Below are 21,023 nucleotides of genomic sequence, written 5' to 3'. Positions count from 1 at the left end.
TTTAATTTATGCATATTTGTCTATCAATGAAGTTAGATATTTTTTTTCAGATTTATGCATTTATTTATTTATTTTACATTTTGCAGCAATAATTGAACCAACTGTACGTATCTTTTACACCGTCAGTAAACAGACGAAGAGAATGATAGTTTCAGTCTAAAATCTTATTCCAAAGTCACTGACATCTTATTCCAAACTATCAATATTATCATCATTTTTTATTATTATTATTTTAGAGCCTACGTAGGGCACGTGTTTTCTGACGAGAATTGGCCGTCCTTCGTGATTCTTCGAAGGTCTTTGTTCACTGCCAACAGTTTGGTATTTGGTTTCTATGGGATCGTCCGCTTGGTGGTCAAAACATACGTCGTGTGTGGAATTCTTGCTCTGGCTCTCGTTTCCGTAGCAATATTTGCTAGTCTCAGACGCTGGGAAAGTAATAGCAGGACTGATAAATATATTAAATATTAAGCTAACTTTGAAAATTCCAATACTCTTGATATTTCATTTTTCACTACCACTGGTCTTTATTCGTTTAACATTGTCGACAATATTTGGCAATATCATAAATGAGACGAACTTATTGGGCAAACATTATACATATACAGGGTACTAGTGCATAAAGACAAACTCATCAAATTTAATCCGAAAAAAAAAGACTTTATGGAAACCATTGACTGGTAGGTGCATCGATGTGACTTCAATACTTCATTTAATGCCGGCGGTGAATCTACATGTATATTCTAAAACATACCAATATTCTAATTTAAAATGCGGTAATAAAAATAAGAAAATAAAAAATATGGCTGAAATTTTGGATATTTTGAAGTTTATTATGATAAAAATCCTGGTTGATAGTTATTTAAACAAAACTTAAGCCCAAAACACTTTCTATTGGGATATCTTTCTATTGGAGATTATTTCAGGTTTAAATCTCCATCTGTATAACTTCACCTTTATACAAAACAGCTTTTTTTTCATTCAGAGTCACGAAATTAGCTAAAGTCTTCAGAGTGCAGATTGTAAGTGAAGTGCAAATATACTACATATAAATTGTTTGAATTATTTTATAAAGAAAATTATAAATTTACAAAACAAATATTATTCAAAAACAAAATTGGGTCGACGTAGGGCTGTCATTATTCTTCTGTATTCTGCAATCATAGGTCGTAATCCATTTTGGAAAATTAGAACGTAAACCCTTATCTAAACAACCTTGTGCAGAAATATCGGTTCCGGTTGACTGCTGACACCATGGCGAATATGGGTGGGCAAGGGGCTTGGGAGGGGCAGAGTTTGAGACGTATCCCCAACTCCTTCTCGTCGGAGATACCCCTTTCCATTTTCCACTCTGAAATGGAAATAAGAATAAATAAATCGGTGAGAGACAAAACCAAACAGTATTGTCATCCATCATATAGCAACATTGCTCTCGTCTACTATGTTATATAATTCAAGGGAAATAAGGCCAGCATTTGTACCCAATGCTAATATCAGTCTTATCAGTCAGCAAGATATAAAAGACACCTCACAAATAATTTATATGGCTTAGTTTAAAGTGTTATAAAATAAGTTAGCCGACTACGGAACTCTCAGTCCATTCAGACTATCACGAGCTCTAGTGTTTATCTCGATACTGCCTCGTGCCATTTGTTGACACAGAAACCGCTTGAATGCAGATTAAATATTTCTGATGGTCAACAAGCACCCATGATGTCAGAGTGACATGGGATGTTTTGACGCACAGATCACGAGAGCCGAACGTCAAGCCATTTTACCAGTCTCCTAGCGGAGTCGTGATAAGGGGAGGGGGGAGGGGGGGGGGGGCAAACACAACAATTGTCAAGGGAAGTACAGGTATGGTAAATATAAACAAACTGTGTACATAAGTCATCCACTCGTACTTTTTAACGATTTTTTTAAAAATCTTCTATAGTTTATTATCTTATTACCTTACTTTATGATCACTTGCAAAATCACATACCGACAAAATCAAAAATTATAATGAGATGTTGCATCTTAGACAATATTAACCAATAAAAAGGACAGTCCCTTGGGAACACCGAAAAACAGCACGCTGTGAGTAGAATACGACTAGAGGCTTAGATACACACGGAAGGACAAATAAAAGACCATTCCCAGAGAGTATCGTACTAACTTTGGATCGAACTATCTCCGAGGGGATTCTCGCTTAATTGCAATAAACTTGGGGGACTTAGATGTCTGTCACGCCTGCTGAGGCTGATAGGGGGTAATCAACTATCGTTCAGAACACAGTCTTAGATACATCCTATCAACTAGCAGAAAGGAACAGGCTAACACTTCATAGAAAAAAATATTACTCAAATATTTCTCGGGAAATGAATAATTAAATAGGAGGGGGTACCCACTGTCCCTGCTGATAACGACCCTGTGTGTCTCTGATTTCAAGACCCCAGACTGATAAGCATTTCCGGTATTTACCAGTCCAGGCTGTTACTAGAGCGATAGTACTTTTTTTGGCTTCATTGAATTAAGGGTAAACATTTTGTTAAGCTGAGCGATGACATGGGACATCAGGCATTTTTCAGTGACGCTATCATTTGACCAAGACAAGAAAACAACTTTATTAACGCAGACGTCTTGCTTTGATCAGGATGACTCAGTTGTAAAACTAAAAAAAACTTTCACGAAATTTTCAGATAGAAAAGGCTTCAGTTGCAGTTGGTGACACTAACATTGCAATGCCGCTCAGTGGCGGTGAGGATATGTCTGCACACAAATGCGGCAGTGAACAGAAGCTAAGACCCCATTTCCAGAGATTAGATCGATTTACTTTAGATCGACCTAACTCCCTGGGGGTTCACGCTAAATAGCTGTCAGCCGAGCGGACACGAAAGTTAATTACCCCCTTACCGCTTGTAGTAGGCGGGACGGACATTTAAGCCGGATTATCTGACAGTAATCTAGTGAGACTCCCCGCGGGGATAGATCGATCTAAAAGCTCTGGGAATACAGCCTAAGTCGATGGATTAAGTAGGAAAGCACCCGGGCTCCCAAAAGTATTGCCCACATGGCGTGGCTTTAAAGATATCCAGGGAGAGTTGCCCCGTCTTGTCTCTGATTGGAACACCCCAGGCACCCCGTCTGATAAGTACCGGGTGCAGTATTTACCCATTCAGTCGGTGCTATCAAACTTTTTGGTCGATTCACGTGGCTGACATCCCCTTAAACTGACCGATGGCATTGGGTGCAAGACAACAAAACAACCTCCAGGTCATTGCAGACGTCTTGGTTTAAACAGCTGGTTTACGCCACTTAGCAGTGGAACTACAATAGGCGGAGTTCTTTTAAAAAAAAGTTTTCACACTAGTCTTCGGCTACTCAAAAGTCAAAATATAAGATTCGCGATGCCTCTCAAGGATAACTGTGCACATGAGGACAGCAATCTTCTACTTACACGGCCAGGGAAGACTCACAGAAGCAAATGGAAACCCGTCTCTCAGCTAGTAATCCTAGCCCTCGTCTACATGATCGGGTACTCGCCATTCAACACTATGTGGAACCTCGAAGGAATTCTGTTTCCAGAGTACGGCTACTACGCTTTGATGTGCACGTACCTTGGCTCTTTCCTCATCTTCTTAATTGGACCATTTCTCACTCGGAAACTTGGATCGAAGGGGTCTATTATGTTAGGTTGGGTCGCTCAGGCGGTGTACATTGCAGCTCATTTCTATGTTCAGCAGTATGTCCTGTACGCCGTATGCTTCCTCTTCGGCACCGGTAGGTTTAACTTTGGTTGCTGTTTTGTTGTTTGTTTACTGGGTAGTTTGCTTCCTTGTTACACTTTTCTGTTAATTGATGTATGCTCTTTATCGGTCACTTTTAATGCAACCAGGTTGTTTATTTGCCCTTTACTACCAGTTTTTATTATTTATATTTACATGTATCAATCAGTTTTTTTTTCGTTTACTTTTAACCTTACTCTTTTTCGTTTTTATATTGTCGGGAATAAGGGGGGAGGGGGGCAGGATGTTTTAAAACTATCGATATATATATAATTATCATCAATTATTCTATATACCGTCTTGACGCAATGAAATGAGATGTTTCAAACACTACATGTGCAAATTACGTAATAAAACCTAATCACAAACCTATATCTTACATGTAATTGTCAGACAAAGTTTACTTCCTATGCCTTGAAATCAAAAATTAACAACAGTGAATTACCTCCCGTTAGCTGATAGTTCAATTACACCAAACTACAAAACAAGCACACAGAAAGCAAAGACCGAGGCCTAGGACCCCAGCACTCACAGGCGGTGGAATATAACAGGACTTCCATAAGCATTGCATTATTAATAATAATAATAATAATAATAATAATAATAATAATAATATATTTGCAATCAGAAGTTGGATGGTACATTTATGACACTGAAAAAATTAACAAATTTAAAAAACATATAATGTATTTAAATATTTTCTAAAATACATATTAAAATATGTTTTCAAGAACTGTAGTAGATTTGATTTTTCTTATATATACTTGAAATAATCATTAACTTACCTAAAAGTTAATGATGCCTTATTTATTTATTTATTTTTGTATGATTACTTTTAAAGTAAGCTTCTTTCTGAGTGACCTATCCAAAAAAGTTCAAAGCTTTCTGAGTTAGAATGGTGACAAACAGGCAAAATCCGACCAAACACACGGGGGTGAAAATAACCTTCAAGCGAGGGTTGCTAATGCATAAAAAGGGAAATGATTGAGATAAAGGAATTTATAATATTTAGAAATATTTAAAATATTAATTATTTAAGAAGGTTGTAATAAAATGTACATACCACGCGATATTGATATGTGATAATAACGTATTTTTTCTTTCAGCCCATGTCCAAACAATGGTCTCAACTGGCGTGTATGTGACACACCTGGCCATGGACTATGCCGATATAACCCACGACACACCCCATCACGCCTTGGGTCTTTTTCAGGGCGTTTTCTTTACCGTATACCTCCTCAGCGGCGTCTGGGGAAACCTGGTTTCTTCTCTAGTTTTGGTCAAACCGATCGAGTTCGATGGCAATACCACCACTCCAAACTCTAAAAATCTGTCCAGTTTGTGTGGACCTAATTTCTGCCATTTTGAAGACACCAGCGGGACCTACATACGGCAACCAGACCAGATCACAGTGTATATAATATTGGGTTCCTTCATCGGGATGTCGGCGTTCGCGTTTATTGCAACATGGGCCTTCTTAGAGAATGCTGCGGCTAAGAGTGGAGACGCTGTCCAAAGCGTTAAGGAGTTTGGTGCCAAGATTATTGGTCTGCTGTGGTACAAGAAGATGCTCCTTCTTCTGCCTGCTATCTTCTTATACTGCATCAGCCAGTATTTCATCAACACAGAGTTCACTAAGGTAGCGGAGATGAATTTGTGATAATAGAATTATTTCTATAATGTGCTGTTTAATGCATACAAAAAAACGTCTTTACTCTTTAATTTTTTTTTTTTTTTTTTTTTTTTTTTGCAATTAAAATATATTTTTATTTTTCATATAGAATATAATCACTCTGTTATACATTCCAGGCTTTTGTCAGCTGTGAACTGGGCATAGAATACAATGGTTGGTCCATCATCTGTTTTGCTGCAGGAGACGTTCTTGGTTCTATGGTCAATGGCCGACTGGTGAAATACGTAGGCATGGGGTTCCTTTTCCTTGTAGCTGCATCTACAGACTTTGCCTGCCTTTTCAGTATGCTGTTTTTTCACTTTTCGAGGGAAACGGTGGAGTTTTTCTTTCTGGTGCCATTTTTCTGGGGTCTTGCAGATTCTGTATGGGCCGTGCAGACGACAGGTGCGTTTTCTTAAACACCTACCGTAAACTGCACATTTAAACAAAGCACATGGTTTTAGATACAACAGGGCAACTTAGGATTACGTTATTTATTTATTTATTTTTTTTTTAAGTAAAAGTTAGATGAAACAAAACCAAAGTTACCTTTGAATATCAGCTTTTGCATTGGTATACCAGGCATTAAGCGTTAAAAAATTTAACAAATGTTGAGGTATAATATATCGTTTTAAATAGATTTTTTTTTTTCATTTTGTCGACATGGAATTTAAATTTTAATATTTTTTTCGTTGTCTATTTTCCATAATTATACACACTTTTATTTGATATATGAACTTTGATATCAAATTACATATGTACATTTTACAGCTTACATTGGAAAGTTATTCCCGGATGAGAAGTGGCCGGCGTTCTTAATTCAGCGCAGCTCCATGTATGCTCTTAACGTGGTTCTTCTCGCCATTACCAACTTCATATGTCTGAACGCCATGATCTACACCGTTATGGGAATAATAACCTGTGGACTGGTCTGCTTGACGGCCTTCGAGCTCCTGCATCGGCACGGAAAGAAACACTATACAGCTATATAGTGGACTGTGGGTGGGGTGGGGGTGGGGGTAATCTGTTGGCATATTTCATTTTATTTCTTATTTTGCATTTTTAATATATTAATTTGTTTCATTCACAATGATATTCCAAGCTCTTTAAAACTATTGTCTTTGTTCTAAAAGACGTGTTGATTTTATTTATTTATTTTTTTTACAAAACATTTAAATTGAAAAACTGTGTGCCCTTTATATTTATTTATTTATTTATTTATTTATTTATTTATTTATTTATTTTATCTTTTTTTAAAGCGGTTTTGAATACTTTCTCCTTTTTTTCAACATTCGGCAGGTCTTATATTAATTTGAACTTACCTCTAATCAAGAATCTTTTATCAATAAACCTTGACTCTTTGTATTATTCAATCAAGATATCCTGCAGTTCAGTGTCTTATTCACTCCAGTCAAAAGCTGTTAAAGTACACGGTTATTACCTGTTGGCGTGAACATGAGGTTGGCTGCAAAAAAAAAGCCCTTCTAACATCATTAAAAAACTATTTTATGAACAATGCAATGCGATTGCAGCTCCATCTATTCCTGTATGCCTGTTGATATGTTCTGTATCGGCCGTTTAAAAACAATGGCTAATTTAAAATAAAGTATTAAGCATTTTGTACGAAATTTTGAAATGTCAATCTTATTACGTTATTTAATTTCCCTGCGAAGCATTTCATAACTGCAAAAATGTCAATTTATCTTTTATAGAAAAAAAAAAAAAAAAACAGAGTGTAACTCTTTTCTTCAAATGATTTCAACCTCATAACCAGCACATTTGTTCACTGTACAAATATAATGGCGCATTGGTCAATCAATAAAAAGTCGACTATGACGTCTGATTTATAAGAATTTAGGATCTCGCTTTGATCGAAGAGCTGAAAGCATCGATATGTTATGAAAATACACTCCATTAAAACAAACATGATAGTGTTTCATTGGCGTTAGACGTAAGGGTCACCTTTTAGTCATTGACAGCGCTGATTTCTAGGCCACTTCCACATGTTGCTATTATAAACCGCCATGCATGCTCCCTATCACATATTCCAGAAGGTTTTCCAGATAACTCATGTGGTATAAAAGTGATTTTGCGCATATCAAATAAACGGTTTTAACAGCAATTTGCAGAGCTTTTGTTGTTTTATGAGGACGGGTAATGCTTAAAAAGGAACAAATGAAGTCATGGTGTCGACATGTCTGAACAAGAAGGAGAAATATTAGTCAAGGTTGAACCAGACAGAGTGACAGACAAGTGTACGAGGACATTATCTACAGACGGGTTCTATTCCAACAAACACTCATGATAGATAGGGAAAAGGTAAGTGTGGTTCGTCTTGTGAGTTCCCTCTGCAAGGTCTGGATCACGCTTGTCTTGTATGTGATGTGACGACATCCAGGCCTCAATTTCACAAACAAAAAGTGAAAGGTAAATCAGTTCGTTTCCCTATCTAACTTATTTGTTTCCAACATTACCTGAACACATTCAAACATGTTACTCTATCAGGAATGGTGTTACCGCACTCAACTAAGCCAGGCAACTGAATTGTTAATCTTATATATTTTATTTATTTATTTATTTATTTATTTATTTATTGTGTGTGTGTGTGTGTGTGTGTGTGTGTGTGTGAAACTTGGGCCTGACTGGCCACATCAGTGGACGATGACCAAGTCATTGGCCCAGGCTTTTTTCCAGCTATCCGTACCCCTCAACCCTACTCCCCGTACGTTTTTATACGCCATTCGTTTCCCCTTGACGGAGCGAACCTTTGTTGCTTTGTCTCAGTAATGTGAATGTGACCCTGCCTTGTGCGTAAACTCTCAGCCTGTAAACATTACCAGACACTTACCATGTTAACATATTCGACTGAAGTAAATATTGACTGTGTATTTAATGATATCTATTAGATTAAACTGGTGCAAAGAGTCAAGGTTTATTGCATTTCATTAAATACTTCAAATAGATAAGGTGTGCATTTCCTTCACCGTTAAGCATTTTACTTAAGTGCAAGTTTTTCTTACTATCAGACAATCCGGCCAAAAAGTGGCAAGGTTGGGTTCCTCTTGAACACACTCGTTTTACCTACAATTAATCACCTTTATGAATTTATTAAATGTGTGAAACATTAAAGCTTTGCGTTGCGTTATTATCGAGTTACAGCCCCATGCATATGTCACCCGCAGCTGTGTGAGTGATGTATTTTCCACTAAGTTAAATACATTACTTCGACCTTTACCTTATTAGAAAGATTGACAAATAGTCTTTTTGATTTTAAGAAGAGTGGGATACGTTCGCAAATAACTATATAAATAAAAAGATAAATGAATAAATAATATATCGATAAAATTGCAATCCAGTGGTTTGAAATTGCACATAAAGTGTTAGTGAGTACTGCAATATCAATGTAATACTTTTTGTTTCAATGAGTCCAAGTTAGAAGAATTCTCTGCGTTTTAAGGCTGCTTCACAAGGGAACAAGGGATAAAATCCTTCATTTGACTGGTGGATATTTAGACATTATATCCATCGTTTGATCTGCTCAATTAAAATATGATTCAGTTGGGCAGAGTGTTCAGAAATTTTGTAAAAGCAAGTTTTGCACAGATCTCTTCGTTTATCTAAATCAAGCACATTGGGCATAGTCAGAGCTTCAGCATAATGCAATGAAGAAAAAAACTGTCCTCAATGCAAGCCTTTGGACAGACTCTAAATAAATAAAAGTCATAAAGAAATGCAATAATAAGATCAAATATGGCAACAGATTATCTCCCCCTCCCCCTCTTAAGTCAGAGTCCACTATATAGCTGTATAGTGTTTCTTTCCGTGCCGATGCAGGAGCTCGAAGGCCGTCAAGCAGACCAGTCCACAGGTTATTATTCCCATAACGGTGTAGATCATGGCGTTAAGACAAATGAAGTTGGTGATGGCGAAGAGAAGAGCAGTAAGGGCATACATGGAGCTGCGCTGGATTAAGAACGCTGGCCACTTCTCGTCCGGGAATAACTTTCCAATGTAAGCTGGAAAAATGGACATTTATAATTCGTTATAAAAACAAATAGGCGATGTTTGGAAAGGTAAAGATAAATGCGAAAATTTTATTTTGACAAAAAAAATGTACAGTTTTTTCTGCTAGAAAAGAGGTTGAAAATCTATTTAAAAACGATATTTTATACCTCTATTTTTTTGTTTTTTTTTTCTTTTCTGTTTAGAACACTGTTTGTTTCTGGACATCATCCCAAAATAAGGTAATATTTTAAGGTATGGTAATTTGGGTTTTGTTTCATGAAACTTTCTTTTAAAAATACACAACTACATGTTCTGCTTTGTGTCATGGACAATCAAAGTCAGTATTTCGGTGTCTTGTCTTACATCGCGTGGCACCGATCTTCAATTAACAAAAGATCTTCACGCGCCAAACCGAAAAAACCGGAAACGACGCTGAAAATATTTAAGGGAGATATAGGGATACATAGGCCCTGTGTGGAAAAAAATCTTCAAAACAAGAAGTGAAAGAAAACCAATCGTTTTGTTCTCCTGCTTGTTGTACTTATTTAATCGACTCACCTGTTATCTGCACAGCCCAGATAGAATCCGCCAGTCCCCAGAAAAATGGCACCAGAAAGAAAAACTCCACCGTTTCCCTCGAAAAGTGGAAAAACAGCATACTGAATAGGCAGACAAAGTCTGTAGCGGCAGCTACGAGGAAAAGGAACGCCATGCCGACGTATTTCACTAATCGCCCATTGACGACAGAACCAAAGAAATCACCCATGGCGAAACAGATGATGGACCAACCATTGTATTCTATGCCCAGTTCACAGCTAACAAAAGCCTGGAAAATGAAAGTGGTTGGTGGATTTAATTTTTGGTGGTTGGTGTATTTTTGCACGATGAGAATAAACATGTCAGCTTATGTATGAAATCAATTACTGTCTTAATATGAAGTGATCTGTTAAAGAAGTACAAGAAATGTGTTGAAAGTAAAGGCGTGCTTATATAACGAATGCATTTACTTATTTTTTTATAGAACATTTTCCTTGTAGCATTCTATTCACCTTAGGAAAAAAGTGTCAGGGCAATCAAAAATAAGCAGTTGTCGGTGCATATAAATTAGAAAAAATATTATGCAAACAACAGCAAATCATAGTATTTTTTTTAACTGTTAGTGATTTGTTACCTTAGTGAATTCTGAATGGATAAAATACTGGCTGATGCTGAATAGGAAAATACCAGGAAGAAGAAGGAGCATCTTCTTGTACCACAGTAGACCGATGATCTTGGCGCCAAATTCCTTAACGCTTTGGACAGCGTCTCCACTCTTAGCCGCAGCATTCTCCAGGAACGCCCCTGTTGTAAATAAAGCCAGTGCCGACATCCCGATGAAGGACCCCAATAGTATATACACTGTGATCTGGTCTGGTTGCCGTATGTAGGTCCCGCTGGTGTCTTCAAAGTGGCAGAAATTAGGTCCACACAAACTGGACAGGTTTTTAGAGTTTGGAGTGGTGGAATTGCCATCGAACTCGATCGGTTTGACCAAAACTAGAGAAGAAACCAGGTTTCCCCAGACGCCGCTGAGAAGGTATACGGTGAAGAAAACGCCCTGAAAAAGACCCAAGGCGTGATGGGGTGTGTCGTGGGTTATATCGGCATAGTCCATGGCCAGGTGTGTCACATACACGCCAGTTGATATCGTGGATTGGCAGTGGGCTGAAAAAAATACACCTTATTTTCAGATATCATTATTGCCTATTATGTAATTTTTATATGAATACTGTTTATTGCAATTCATTTTTTCATTTTTTTTTTAATTTCTGTAATACCGCATTTGTTTGAGAGAGAGAGAGGCAAAAGGAAAAATACCATTGAATACATAAAAATTAAAACACATAAAAAAGGGCAGACAGACGCGAATAAATATAAATAAAAAGGGAAAAGGGAAACAAAATACCTATTTAAATACACAGCAAAAGTTAAACCTACCAGTGCCGAAGAGGATGCATACGGTGTACAGCAGGTACGGCTGAATATAGAAGTGAGCTGCAACATAAGCCGCCTGGGCGACCCAACCTAACATAATGGACCCCTTCGATCCAAGTTTCCGAGTGAGGAATGGTCCGACTAAGAAGATGAGGAAAGAGCCAAGGTACGTGCACATCAAAGCGTAGTAGCCGTACTCTGGAAACAATATTCCTTCCAGGTTCCACATAGTGTCGAATGGGGCGTATCCGATCATGTAGACAAGAGATAGGATTACTAGCTGGGAGACGGGTTTCCATTTGCTTCTATGAGTCTTCCCTGGCTGTGCAAGGAGAAGAGGAGTGGCGCTGCCGTCCTCGTGTGCGCAGGTAACATAGCGACTGTTTGGAGGCATTGCAAACTTCGCGTTTTAACCTGTGAGTAGCTGGTGCCTATTATATTAGAAAAACTTGAGGGATTTTTAGCACTTAATTTAACAACCAAATACGTTGAGTTAGTCAATTAAAGCAGAACAGCTGTGTTAAGCAACGTGTTACTGTTGTGTTAATCTGAGGCTCTCTCCCCTTGCAAATGCACTGCTTCAACGCCATTGGATACTTAAGTTTAATGTCAACCGCGTGTGTAGATAATTGGCACTGACGCAGTTCGAACTGGAATATACTGCAACAGCGCTTATCAAAAGAGGTGCCTAATATCATTTTTGTTTCCTTGATCTCAGCTCTCAATTCTCATTGGAAAACGCATGTCAACCGATGCCATTCATCGTTTAACTGGGAATCAGGACTTACACGTTAATGAACATTCTAGAAGTGCTATCGTACTAACTTAGACAGTGTTGCGAAATAACGCCACAGTAGGTCATGACATTTGTTTGGGGACAACACGAGACATCCCTTCCTAGTTATCTGACATGTTAGACCATTATACATAGTATAAATAAAGAAATAAAATATCAGTAGAAAATAAATAATGAGTAATGAGTGGTCTAATTGGTCTTGAAAAATTAATCGATTTCCCCTTTTTTTCATGAACAGCAACATTTACTGACACAGGAATTTGTACATGATCTAATTAGTTAATGATGATCACTGGGTGCCTTTGCGGAGATTATCAATTTTGTTCGCACGTGTTGCATACCGTTTGGGTATTTCATTTTGTTTTTAGTTTAGTTGCAGTTTTGAATAAATATTATTGTCAATAAAATGCCTTCCCTTAAGCCTTTCATAGTTTGGCAACGGTATTTTGAGTAGGGTTCCAATACGAAATTGATTGCAAAAATAATTCGGTATCAAAAGGCACAAAATAGCACAACATACAACATATATGCACTTTATCCACTTAAGTTGTTCAATGATTTACGCGAATTACAATAAACCATGAGTCGTCCTTTCAGTTCTATCGGCAAAACATTATGCAACTATGTCAATGTTTTCTTCACAAAGTATCGTTGACATCATGATTAGCGTCTGGTGGTGTAAACAGGAGTTTGCACAAGAGACATGGCCGCGTTCACACTAAACTGAGAGCGAGCGGTAAAAGTTCGATCTAAATGCCTCAAGGAAGATCTTATCCTATTTAATTCACTGGGTGGCAACGATTTTCGTATAATGACCTCGTATGGAACATACTGTTGAGGGGTCCGAAGGCTGGCTTATAGTATGTGACCATTGTCCACTGTTGTGGTCAGTCAGACATCGCCATGGCACAGGGACGAGAGTGAATTATATTTGAAGACGGGAACATATGTGAGAGCGATTTCTTTAAGACGTAGTCTGAGTATTTGTTGAAAGGGAACCCGTCCGCCAATAACATTCGCGTGTTTTCAATTTGAAGATTTAGCGTACGACGATGTAATTAACTAAAAAGTGTTATATAGTATAACATTTGTTATGTGTGAGTGTGTGAGCGAGTGTCTGTTTGTTTGTATTTGTATTGTCATGTTTTCTTGATGTATTGTGTCAATAAAAAAAAAAAAAAAAAAAAAAAAAACATTCGCGTGTACTTGTTTGCTACCTGTCCCTGGACCTTTTATTTATTTCTAAAAAAAAAAAAAACGTCCTAAATATCTTATAAATTAATAAATCTCAGAAACGAAATAATCCCTTTATTAAATGACACATATTATCAATCATATCACGAACACACCCACACACACTCACACACTTTTCACGTGCACTCCTATTTACAACACTTAAGATACCTTTACTGTCCGTACCTTGCACGTATGACGTCATATTACCATGTGCTAGTGTCTATAAATCAAAGTTTACATATTAGCTGGCAAATGTGAACTTATCGAATTCTGATAGTGACTTGTTTGGAAAATCATCCCGTTTCATATGTTCCACCTGTACTGAGACGGAGTTCATGCAATATCCCAATAAGCATGAAATCAGAACCTCTTGCTATTCATAGTGGAATGCTATATTTAGTCATCACTTGAGCTGGTTTACAGTGATTTTGTCTGATTTGTGCAGCAAATAATTTCTGGATTATTGCAATAACAGGTAGTAATATACCCATTATCCGCTCATACACCCATTCTCAGTATGAAGGTCCTTTTAACAATTTGCTTATTTTATTAAAAGTAAGCGCGGAAGTGTCTTTTGTCCAAGTGGAACTTAACTAACATCAGTCTAGTAACTTAGAAAATAAAAATTACGATAACTAGATGTGTCCGTTCTCTCACACACACACACACAGAAAAAAACGGACTTAATTTTATACCTTCGTTACTGTCACCCACAGAACGATCTGATATTCGGTCTAGGTAATTTTTTGCTGAAGAAGATAACCTGCAACAGGCCAGGAAGCGAGTATGGTTTTTAATGTCTCAGAAAATGTCTTGAATGTTTATCTCAAATAACTCAATAAATAGCAAACGGCTGCTTTCATGGTGGCCCCGGATTTTTAAAAATTGAAAAACATTTGTTACCTTTTTGGTGCACGTCATTAGTTTAAATTAGTTGCTTGATTTTTTTTATATTTTAGAAATTGTTAGAATGTTCAATTTAGTTTTATCCATTTTAGCAAGAGAATATGGTGACAGGGTGCAGTAAAAAGCTTTAGACGAAACGCTGCATAATTGCATTCTAATAGAAAGTAATTTGCAAACCTTCGTTGCCAGGCATTGTGAATTATATCTTGATGGTGAGGACTAAATTTAACAGTTAAATAAATGTGCATCTAGTAATACGCATGTACCTCTATAATTTTTGTTAGTATTAATGGCGTGCAAATATTGTGCAAAAATGTTGTTATTTTTAAATCTTTCGTTAGTTCGAACCCATACAAACAAGACATGAATTAAAAAATAAAGACTTAACAAAAATCCTAGATTTATCAATTTCTGTCTTCAGAGTCCTGAAGAAAACTTCATTTTTCACTTTTTTATTTCTTTAAATGGACCTATACATGTATACTGAGAAGGAGTGATAATGATTACTTACACATCACTTAAACTTGCTAATTGTAACTTTTAAATAGTAACAATAATAGATAATCATAAGAAGAAGAATGACAACATGTAACCCGGCTGGTTACTTAATTGTGAGCGGGTAGCAAACTTGAAAACACCGAAGACATCAATGGTATCTCATGAAGATCTTTATTTGTTGACGGGCTACAATCTGGCACGCAGGCAGGGACAGTCACGACGATCTCCCGGGGTCTCTCTCCCACTAACTGAGAAGCCCTCATTTTATAGGGAATCGCTCTAAGTCCTGCGTGTCCAATCACTATCACTAAATGTGTGTAATTTATAGGAATAATAAGGGAACTAAAGGTAACATACGTGATTAATAGGAAGTATCAGAAAACTAAATACAGGGACTATATTACATTTCATAGTAGCCCTGAACACGGATATGTTCTCCGGGTAGGAAGGTTACATAACGCTCGGACCTGGGAATGGCCTCAACTGAAATTTCCCCAGGTGTAGTGACTGTTTTTGGTGGAAGAGATCAAAAGAGCGAAATGACTATAATGAGGCCAAAGTATTTCTACAATTTTAGAGTCGGCACCGGGTTTCCATTTTCTGTCATCTGGAAGGGGTGTATCTTCAATTACTTAAATAAATTACTCTACTGAGATATTTGTTTCTAATTTTGGTTTCTCTTCCGTGATTGAAAATGTGATTTAAAGGCAGAGACAAATTGTATAACACTACCGTGTTATAAACAACAACTTAAATAAATAGATTAATTAATTGATTAATTAATTTCTGACTTTCTATGCTACTACTAATGTTACGGTTGGTTTTCATAATAAAGTCCTCCTCTCGCTTCTCCAGGGTATAGGTTTCTACGTAGCTCGAGATCTCTCGCACTTCTATTTGTTCTTGACTGATGTGTCATACAACGTCTATAACATGGCACTGTAGTAAACAGTAGGCTAATGCAAACAACTCTCGTATCTCATCCGGCAGGTTGAAGCAGCCAACGTCCTGCCAGAACCGGTATCAACCTGTCATCAAACGCCAACAGTGAGGGCACGATTGAACGACGTGCTGCAGACGACATTTCACTTTCTCAAGACGTGACAAACCGAAGGGTTTTCTTGTAAATCCTTTTATTTGCTTACACAGATAAACAAACATGTGAGGTAGAGAGAGAGGTGGAAGATCAGACCACGTTATGTTATTCAGTGCAGTAAAAGATACGATAAGAGTTTATGTAGCCATTGATATAAAAATTAAAATTCACTTATAACGACAATTAGCTTGCTATTTGGGTAAATGTTTAAACTATAAGGTAGCAATATAGTTTCTAAAAAATACAGTTGCTAAAAACATTTTTGTTGATAAAATGAAAGACAGCAGATGGTTTAAAACATATTTATAAAACCTTTTTGGTCCTTTAAAACTTTAAATTCTACAGCTACTCGGTAAGAAATTAAAAATATCGTGTGCACGGTGGGTACAGTCAGACATTTTTTTTTCTGTTTTTGTTTCTAATCTTTCTGTATAAATGGCACTTTTAGAGGTGAGATCGAGACCAATGGTTTTGCTACATGTACATGGTGGTCTGGAATTTTTCTTGTATTTGTAGTACAATGTCAAAGAACACAAACAGAAATAGAAAATGCTCTTAGAACTTACTCTAGTACATAGAATGTGAATGCTCTTAGAACTTGCTCTAGTACATAGAATGTGAATGCTCTTAGAACTTGCTCTAGTACATAGAATGTGGTATTCATAAACACCGAAAACAAAATCGACAACTGATATATCTCATTCTAAACGAAATGAGTTAGTAGCGTTGGTCTCTGAAAAAAAAAGATATAGTTGCTGTGTTTGGGTCTACATGGAGTGTAAAGCCGGATGACGCAAATCAGATTTGTGTTGAGTGATGTTAGTAATTGACAGCTGCGAATGAAGAAGGAGCAGAGAGTGTTTTGTAGAGTAAGTGAGTGGACTGACATGCCCTTATGATACTCATACAACTGCGTGTAGTGTAAACAGAGAGAAGGCCGCTGAAGATTGCATGAGTTACATATAGAAATGAAAAGCAAGCGGCACGGGAACCAACTGGGAAGTAGTTAATAAATAATATGAGCCATTATATATATATTATAACAGAGTTGCATTTATTACATCGCGTAACAGCAAAAGATAAAGACAACGACCTCGTCACAGTTGTAACAATACCAACGTTAGGCCACACTTTTTTAATTTTATGGATGGCATCCTGCACGCGCACCGATTTTCGCCCGTTCTCAAAAAAAAAAAAAAAAAAAAAAAAAAAAAAGCCCCCCCCCCCCCCCCCCCAGCCCCCAACAAAGTCGGTTGTCGCAAATGTCGTTATTGAATTTGCCAGGAAATGAGCTTTCTGCCCACGTGTATTTTTGCCACGTGGAAATGCATCCACTTTGCCGTCAAATTCATCTCTAGGATTACTTTCAAATTACACAACAATAAAAGTCATAAAGAGAACGGGCGCCATCGTTTTGGATTGGTATGCCATTGATATTTGGCATGGAGATATCACCTTTTTACAATTGTGCGAAAGGCTGGCGGCGGCCGAAAAATTTCTGTGACATTCTGTACAAAGCAGCACATTACTACCAGGTTTTCTGTAGCGAAAAAAGGGTCGACAAGGGCGTTGAGGTATTTGGTGGGCTGAAGATCGGACAGGCCACCTGACAGTTTGGCTGCTTCGTGTGAGTTGAAGTAGACAAAATGGCATTGTCCGAAATTACCTTTAATAGATTTGGTAGTATTAAGCATAGTGTAATAATCTGGCTTTGTACATTTTTGTTGAATGGGGCTCACAGCTACCTTGTCCTGCAGAGTATCGTTGCCCTGTCGATGTATTACGGCTAAGTCGGTCTCGCCGAATGTTATTGGCGTATTAGTTCTGTGACCTCCTTGTCTTGTCCTTATGTCTCCGTTTTGCCCTTGTAGACACACGACAGTGATCGTGATATACCTGCATGCTGATATAAAGTCTTTCATTACAGTTTTCTGTATAATTTCCGAGCAAACGTTTATATGTCCTGAGTACATGGGCGCAGCCATTTTCTTGCGTTGGTTGCTACGCGCGCGGAGATCACGCAGTGATGTAATCCTTGACAACGGCCGAAAAAGTATAAATAGAGCGACGCTTCAGCCAAAAAAAAGAGCAGATCGGTGATCTCGTCGTCTGACTGACTAGCCTAGAATAGCCCAGAATGACCGACTCGGCCCGGCAGTGAGTACTAAAATACAGTTCGTTTTGGGGGGGTGGGGAATCGTCGTAGTGGCTTTCTTTAAATCAGTGGAGTGCATTTTTTTTTTTTTTTTGGTAATTAAGTTGGTGAACTCTTTCAGTAAATTTTCCTTTGTTGTTTGGTCTAGTTAGAACGATTTAGATGTGTGTTCTTGACCGGCGCTGCAGTCGCGGGCGCTTCCTTGCGTTTGGTTAGCTTTCGATAATTTTTAACGATGTTTTAGAGAAATTGAAAACCCTGTGAGCTCTAAGACAAGGAGGTATTTAAGTTTATCAGTTTTTCGCACTTTATTTCCGTTTAATTATTATTATTTTCTTTTTAGGTCAAAGTCATTCCCATATGGTCATGTTATAATTTTCTCATAAGGTCATAGCCATTCCCATATGGTCATGTTATAATTTTCTCGTTAGGTCATTCACTCCCATATGGTCATATTATAATTTTCTCATGAGGTCATTCGCTCTCATACGGTCATATTATAATTTCTCATCAGGTCAGTCACTCCCATATGGTCACATTATAATTTTCTCATCAGGTCAGTCACTCCCATATGGTCATATTATAATTTTCTCATGAGGTCATTCTCTCTCATATGGTCATATTATAATTCCTCATCAGGTCAGTCACTCCCATATGGTCATATTATAATTTTCTCATGAGGTCATTCGCTCTCATACGGTCATATTATAATTTCTCATCAGGTCAGTCACTCCCATATGGTCACATTATAATTTTCTCATCAGGTCAGTCACTCCCATATGGTCATATTATAATTTTCTCATGAGGTCATTCTCTCTCATATGGTCATATTATAATTCCTCATCAGGTCAGTCACTCCCATATGGTCACATTATAATTTTCTTATGAGGTCATACGCTCTCATATGGTCACATTATAATTTCTTTTCAGGTCATTCACTCCCATATGGTCACATTATAATTTCTCATCAGGTCAGTCACTCCCATATGGTCACATTATAATTTTTCATCAGGTCAGTCACTCTCATATGGTCACATTATAATTTCTCATGAGGTCAGTCACTCCCATATGGTCACATTATAATTTTCTCATGAGGTCATTCGCTCCCATATGGTCATATTATAATTCCTCATCAGGTCAGTCACTCCCATATGGTCACATTATAATTTTCTCATGAGGTCATTCGCTCTCATATGGTCATATTATATTTTTTTTATCAGGTCAGTCACTCCCATATGGTCACATTATAATTTTCTCATCAGGTCAGTCACTCCCATATGGTCACATTATAATTTCTCATGAGGTCATTCACTCCCATATGGTCACATTATAATTTCTCATCAGGTCAGTCACTCCCATATGGTCACATTATAATTTTTCATCAGGTCATTCACTCCCATATGGTCACATTATAATTTCTCATGAGGTCAGTCACTCCCATATGGTCACATTATAATTTCTCATGAGGTCATTTACTCCCATATGGCCACATTATAATTTCTCATCAGGTCAGTCACTCCCATATGGTCATATTATAATTTTTCATCAGGTCAGTCACTCTCATATGGTCACATTATAATTTCTCATGAGGTCAGTCACTCCCATATGGTCACATTATAATTTTCTCATGAGGTCATTCGCTCCCATATGGTCATATTATAATTCCTCATCAGGTCAGTCACTCCCATATGGTCACATTATAATTTTCTCATCAGGTCATTCGCTCCCATATGGTCATATTATAATTTCTCATCAGGTCAGTCACTCCCATATGGTCACATTATAATTTTCTTATGAGGTCATTCGCTCTCATATGGTCATATTATAATTTTCTCATCAGGTCAGTCACTCCCACATGGTCACATTATAATTTTCTCATGAGGTCATTCACTCCCATATGGTCACATTATAATTTCTCATCAGGTCAGTCACTCCCATATGGTCACATTATAATTTTTCATGAGGTCAGTCACTCTCATATGGTCACATTATAATTTCTCATCAGGTCAGTCATTCCCATATGGTCACATTATAATTTTTCATGAGGTCAGTCACTCTCATATGGTCACATTATAATTTTTCATGAGGCCAGTCACTCTCATATGGTCACATTATAATTTCTTTTCTGGTCAGTCACTCCCATGTGGTCACATTATAATTTTCTCATCAAGCCATTCACTCCTACAGGATATGGTCACATTATAATTTCTCATGTGGTCGCTTCATTTTCTTGTTTGTTGAGGACAGGCACGCATAGTCATGCGCATTTTTATCATTTGGTCGCTGTCAGTCATAAGCCTCATATAAGCCATGAACCTCATGTCATTCACGACGGTATGTTGTTATTTTGGTCAATCTTAGACCATGTTCGCCTTGTCTTAGATTCGTCTCGTCTGGGTACGGTGTATCGTGTTTACTTTTCAGTTAATCTTTCGGCATTATGCTTTGGTATGTCATTTGTCATACCAAGCCTAAATTATGATTAATAATAAAAATAAATTCTTACCAAATTATCTTAATACTCATGCATCACGGTGCATGACCTTTTGGCTTATTCGAAATTTCTAAACTCACTATGACAGGAACTATGGTTTTTACAAAGTTCCTAATAACATTTTCAAGGGTTTTCCTCAGGGAGAATTCTTTTAAACTTCTCGATAAGAGAGCGGGATCATTAAGGATTTCCTGTAGTGTATAATTTGTAGAGTTTAATTTCGTGTGAAGCTTTGTTATAATTAATGTAATGCAAGCACTTGAGCTTAAAGTAGCCAATCATCCGAAAGTCGATACAGCTGTTGAAGCTGCCAATGGTGGAGACAACATGAACATTGCTGCGGTCCAGTATGCTAGAAGGCAAGTGACGTCCTCGATGGAGACCCCCTATAAGGGCGGAGAAGTCCAGGAGCCACAATTCGAGC

At 37.5% G+C, this 21,023-nt stretch overlaps 2 protein-coding genes across 2 annotated transcripts; one reads left to right on the top strand and one right to left on the bottom strand.

Annotated features, from left to right (window-relative positions):
* The first annotated feature begins 2,780 nt into the window (after nt 1-2,780).
* On the top strand, nt 2,781-6,535 carry LOC106158922 (N-acetylglucosamine transporter UNC93A-like). Its single transcript, XM_013535050.2, has 4 exons — nt 2,781-3,762; nt 4,874-5,406; nt 5,577-5,844; nt 6,211-6,535. Exons 1-4 carry the CDS (start codon nt 3,390-3,392, stop codon nt 6,429-6,431), a joined length of 1,395 nt encoding a protein of 464 aa, XP_013390504.2. The 5' UTR covers nt 2,781-3,389; the 3' UTR covers nt 6,432-6,535.
* Nucleotides 6,536-8,756: 2,221 nt separating this feature from the next.
* On the bottom strand, nt 8,757-12,006 carry LOC106151153 (N-acetylglucosamine transporter UNC93A). The gene is made up of 4 exons (XM_013524262.3): nt 11,422-12,006; nt 10,616-11,148; nt 10,003-10,270; nt 8,757-9,455 (listed from the first exon to the last, which is right to left on the bottom strand). Exons 1-4 carry the CDS (start codon nt 11,810-11,812, stop codon nt 9,235-9,237), a joined length of 1,413 nt encoding a protein of 470 aa, XP_013379716.2. The 5' UTR covers nt 11,813-12,006; the 3' UTR covers nt 8,757-9,234.
* Nucleotides 12,007-21,023: the final 9,017 nt, after the last annotated feature.

This window comes from Lingula anatina, chromosome 9 (genome assembly GCF_051362555.1).
Source record: "Lingula anatina isolate TDL-2025a chromosome 9, LinAna3.0, whole genome shotgun sequence".
NCBI lineage: Eukaryota > Metazoa > Brachiopoda > Lingulata > Lingulida > Lingulidae > Lingula > Lingula anatina.
This window is presented reverse-complemented; position numbering and strand designations above follow the sequence as displayed.